The sequence below is a fragment of the Nestor notabilis genome, unplaced genomic scaffold (assembly GCF_000696875.1).
Source record: "Nestor notabilis isolate BGI_N333 unplaced genomic scaffold, ASM69687v1 scaffold1255, whole genome shotgun sequence".
NCBI classification, from domain to species: domain Eukaryota; kingdom Metazoa; phylum Chordata; class Aves; order Psittaciformes; family Psittacidae; genus Nestor; species Nestor notabilis.
In genome coordinates, this window is record NW_009930419.1 from 2,903 (window position 1) to 8,002 (window position 5,100).

General features: G+C 37.7%; 1 protein-coding gene across 1 annotated transcript in view; it reads left to right on the plus strand.

Annotated features, from left to right (window-relative positions):
* Nucleotides 1–202: 202 nt before the first annotated feature.
* Nucleotides 203–5,100, plus strand: part of LOC104406412 (receptor-type tyrosine-protein phosphatase N2-like) — a gene marked incomplete at its 5' end in the record, with an annotated part of 31,877 nt that continues 26,979 nt past the window's right edge. The window contains 2 exons of the mRNA XM_010015380.1: nt 203–322; nt 1,462–1,628. Of these exons, the coding sequence (XP_010013682.1) occupies nt 203–322; nt 1,462–1,628 (287 nt within the window). The remainder of the gene's footprint in view (nt 323–1,461; nt 1,629–5,100) is intronic.

Below are 5,100 nucleotides of genomic sequence, written 5' to 3' on the forward strand. Positions count from 1 at the left end.
ATTTCATGGACTCCTGCAAAATATGGTGCCAGTTTATTCAGGGATTTGAAAGCAGCTGCAGAGTAAAAGTGTCTAATGAAAATGAAATAAATTTCCTGTGAATGGAATAAATTTTGATTGTGTGTCTGAGTGCAGTAATTATACATGTCACGCAGTAATTAGGCAGTCACAATGTGGCCACGGTGTCTTTCTTTGTCTGCAGATGGTCTGGGAGAACGGCTGTGTCGTTATTGTCATGCTGACACCCCTTGTGGAAAACGGAGTCAAACAGTGCTACCACTATTGGCCAGACGAAGGGTCAAACCTCTACCACATCTATGAGGTACCTAAACAGAATATCTGGTTGTAAACGTGACAGTAAGTGTATGGGTTGATTTCATTGATTTCATGTGGGGCAAAATGGTGTTTAAGCCGACCTAACCTGGAGGTTGAGCTGAGGGCTCTTAAATACACTTTGTGTGCCTTCAAGTAGTTTTAGATTTGCAGAAAACACAAGTGCAGTTTTAATAGCTGAATAAAATGCAGTAAATTGTGAGCAAAGTATTAACAATGAAAAAAAGGACAATAATTTGGTTTTTCAAATGGTTTTGCAAGTAGCTGAAATATGAAAGCATGTATTTATATTTTATAGGAAAATAGTATTTTTAGAACTAGTGAATTTTGCCTTAGGAAAGCCATGTGTATATCTCTGTAGAGAAGCCTCTGTACAGCTTTAGTAATTAATGCTATCTATTTTTACCTCTTGCTTTAGTCACAACAAAAAAATTATATATTTTTATTTTCTGCTTTACATGTCTAGCCCAAAATATCGTATCACCAATTTTGTTGCAGTGTAACATTGACAATGGCTGTCAGATTTTTCCAGTTGTCCAGCTGAGTAGAGGAGGAAAATAATACCACAATGCCAAATATGAAGAATAGGCAAATGTGAAGAAATACTGTTATTTATACAAAAATGTTCACAAACTTGTTTTCCGAAAAGATGAGCTCTGCAAATAACCTGCATTTTTTAGTGCTTATTTTTCTACATAGCAGAAGAAACTCGCTTTTCACTCCCCATGTGAATTCAGTGCAGATTTTTAAGACCTCTGAGAGTGGCCTGGGCAGTGCATTCTGGACATTTCTGAGTAGAAAGCAACTGGAGTCTAACATATTTTCAGGAAGCATCTTTTGTATTCACATAAAAATATGAAGTTTCAATTTAGTGAGTTTTCCTTTTGCGTTAAGACTGTCAAGAATTTTTCTTATGTTTTCAATAGAATAGCAGTGGCAGCTAAACCCTTCCTGACAACTACATTGACTGCTAAATCAAAAATATTTTCCCAGCACTGGCCAATTTCCTGATAAAAGTAAAACTTTCATGCAATTCCTTCATTTCAGACATCTTACACCTGCAATCCTGAAGATTTGGCTTGCAACTGAAATTGCTGATCTCCGTTTGTTCCTTCCTGGGGGGTGTAGGTAAACCTTGTCTCTGAGCACATCTGGTGCGAGGATTTCCTCGTGAGGAGCTTCTACCTGAAGAACCTGCAGACAAACGAGACACGCACAGTGACACAGTTCCACTTCCTCAGCTGGAACGATCAGAGGGTTCCTGCTTCTACAAGATCACTTCTGGATTTCCGCAGGTAAAGCACAAAGTATGACAATTTAGAACCATACAGATCTGAGGAACTAAGCTAGTCCTTTTACTTGTCCTTTAAATATTTCTGGTTTGAAAAGGGGGTCCTCAGCCTGTGATGCCACAATGCTAGACTAACACAAAAATCTGCAGTAGGTTGATGTGTAATGTTGTTTCACACATAGATGTTGCCTGGTTTTAGGACATACTCATCTCCCATTTAGAGATAGATACCTCTCCTCCCTTTGTACAGCTCTTCAGTGCTTCTGTATTTCTCTGTTTTCCAAGTATTTATCCATTCTGCAACTTCCAGGCTTTTCATGTGGCTCCCCTAAGATCCTTATTGTAGGAATCTCACAAATAAATTATGTAGTATGAGCGTGCTTGAAAAAAAAAACATCACAATGGAGTCATATGGCAATAACAGCATCCCCATGAGAGCGTTTGCTCATAAGGATCAAACAGTGAGGTCTGTAGACCTTCTTTGGCTGCAAGAAGGTGGAAATTTGAGAAAGCAATTGAAAATGTTGACAAAGCGTACCCTTTGGAATTTTCAAGAAAGTCAATGTGGCTTTAAAATACAAATATGCAAAGGCAAAACCTGTGAAAGTCCTTGCCACCTTCTCTAACGTTTGCTGTGTCTATCTAAATTTTAATTTGAAAATTAAAGCCATGAGTGATAAATGCTGGTCTGAAATAATCTTCATTTGATTGCAAGCTGTGCCCAGTGCGTCATGTGTAGGTGTTAGCGTGTATCAGCTAATCCACAGCGATGCGCTTAAGACTAATGAATCTCTGGGAGGTTTGGGGAGTTAGTTCTCAATCCACAAGCAGCCTATGGGATAGCATGTTTTCCTCTCTGTACTACAATATTACCTACAACCCCCAAAAGTGATTAGAAGGGGCTCAGTGCTCAAAAGGTCCAAACTTCTTTCAATATGTACTAGGAGCTCTGACTGATGCCAGTCAGATTTGCGCTTGTGCACCTGAGGGGGAGAAGCTGGCGTATATCCAAAGGGAGCTGGTTGTACAGTTGTCTGTTGGCAAAATTTTACCCTTAAAAATTTAGGACTAAATGCCACCCTTCATCCATCACTATTCTCATAGATATTGCAAGGCTTTTCAAAGCAGAGAATCATCTCATGTGGTGCAGTTCAAGTAACAGAATACAGCTGTACTGCGTCACTAGGAGCTATGGCTAGGTAAGAGTATGAAGCTATGCTACACAGTAGCAAAACAAAAGAAATTGTGAAGGAATGAAGCACAGCCATAGGATGCAGTTGAAATTGCAATTGAATTTTCAAGGTTTTCTTCTCTGGGTTCAAACTTTACTGTGATTTTTATAGGTTGATTTCCCTTTGCTTTGGTACCGAGGAGGTTGCCTGTTGTGAATTTCTGTAGAGAAAAATCTGAACTGGTTCCATTAAGCTGTGTGAGGCTGCAGCACGGAGCCAACACAGCATCTGATTTTGCTCTTTCTCAAGTTAGTGGGAAATCTGCTAGGAATTCTAACTAGACTATAAATGAGCCTGTACAGCCAGGACGTCCAAAGTTTGGCACACCTTGACTCTGAGTTGCTTCAGTAAGAATTGAGGTCCCTGCATGAACTGCAGAATTAGATCTCCAGAAAGTCACAGTTCGCATCTCCAAGAAAGTACTTCTTAGAGTGACATTGTGTAAAGGTTAAATAGCCATGTTGAAGAAGTGTTGTGCAATGCTTCTTTGAAAAAGAAAAACGATAACTAGATGAGAAAAGCAGTGGAGCTGCCATTCTTTGTATTTAAAGCCAGTTTGGGAATGAACCTGTTAAGATTTAATTGAATTCTGAGTGTTCATTTCATATGTATTCACAGTCCAGTGTAGGGTACTGTAATCACTTGCTACGTGCAGATTTTGTACAATGAACTCATAATACTGAATGCATAGTAAAATTCCGCCTGAAAAGGAATTTTGGCATGCACAATAGCTGGTTTATGAATCTCAGTTTTCTTGGTCATCTGATGTTGCTGATTTTTTTTTTTTTAATGACAAAAAACCTAATGCACTATTGCTAAGATAATGTATTTGGAATTCATTTGTACAACCCATGTTTTGCACCTGAAGCTTCCTATTCAAAGTACAAACTCCGCTGAATTACAACAGCTGAGTCATAAAGGCCCCACAGTAAATGTCTGACAGCGCTACCGCACTCATAGTAAGGTAGTGCGAGGAAGGGGCTGCTCTCATTTCTTTTAATCTTATCTATGTTTTTATGTGCATTCAGTGTGTTTGTATATATATATGGATATGTGTGTATATTTATATATTCACATACATATATGAAATCAAGCATATACATAACCAACCCTCTATTTTTTATAATTCATCACCAAGAAAAATTGGATTCCCAAAATTACCTTGCCCAGAGTCTGTGGAAATATAGACCTTAAAATTTTTATTGAAGTAAATTTTACAAGTCTCTTTGAAAACTGAAAGCTTACGTTTCTCTTACTATGTATCAGACAGTGTTTTAGATGATTTCGCATCTAGCAGATACATTAAACTTTGCAGAACAATCTATCATACTTTCATAATGTAGGTACAAATTGAAAAAAAAAAAAGAGATAAAGAGATTATTCTATATATTTTTAAAATCTGTGCACAAGACAGTCCCTGAGAGGTGAGGCTACTGCAGAAACCACTGGTCAGTTTTAAATGCTTCTGGAGTCCTAATTTCATTTTGAACAATAGACCAATCATTATTGCTCTGGACTAGCTTGTTAGTCATGCACTGATATGTGTCATTAAATATTTCTTGAGCCCAGAGGGAGCACATTTACACTTTAAAGAGGGACTGCTAAGCTAAAAGATAATTAGCATCACATGTGAGGGCTTTGCTTAAAATATATATCTATTATGCTATCACTTCTTGCTGTGTGCAATGGCATTTACTAACACTGCTCACTTTAAAAATGGACAAATTCTTATTTTGCCAGCTAATTAGCGGTTGCCAGTGTCATTTTTGTGATGTTGCAGCTAGTAATATGAGCCCAGTTGCATAGTCACAAAAGTGATCATTGGAAACTGTGACTCTGCTGCAGGGACAATGTGGGAAACCCCTTTTCTGAGCCTCTAACGACCTCTGACCTTTGCTTGCTGATGGTTTGCATGATGATTTCTTTTTCACTCAATGAGCCAAGGGTTGGTTTGTATTACTAATCATTCTTTCTGAGTTAATTCTTCCTGTATATGTATATATATAATATATATTTTCTTCAACATTTAAGAACTTTGCTTACTGATGAATTTTCAGCTCACTCTCATTAGCCAGAACTAAGAATGAAATGAGATGTTGCTGCACTTGTAAATATTTTCATAAACTATATATAGACAAATCTATGAACCAGCTGGATTGAAACCCTTTGTTTTAATGTGTTTTCTGAAATGTGTGATAATGAAAATGTTTGAAACGCCTTCAATAAAACTGACAAACATAAGGT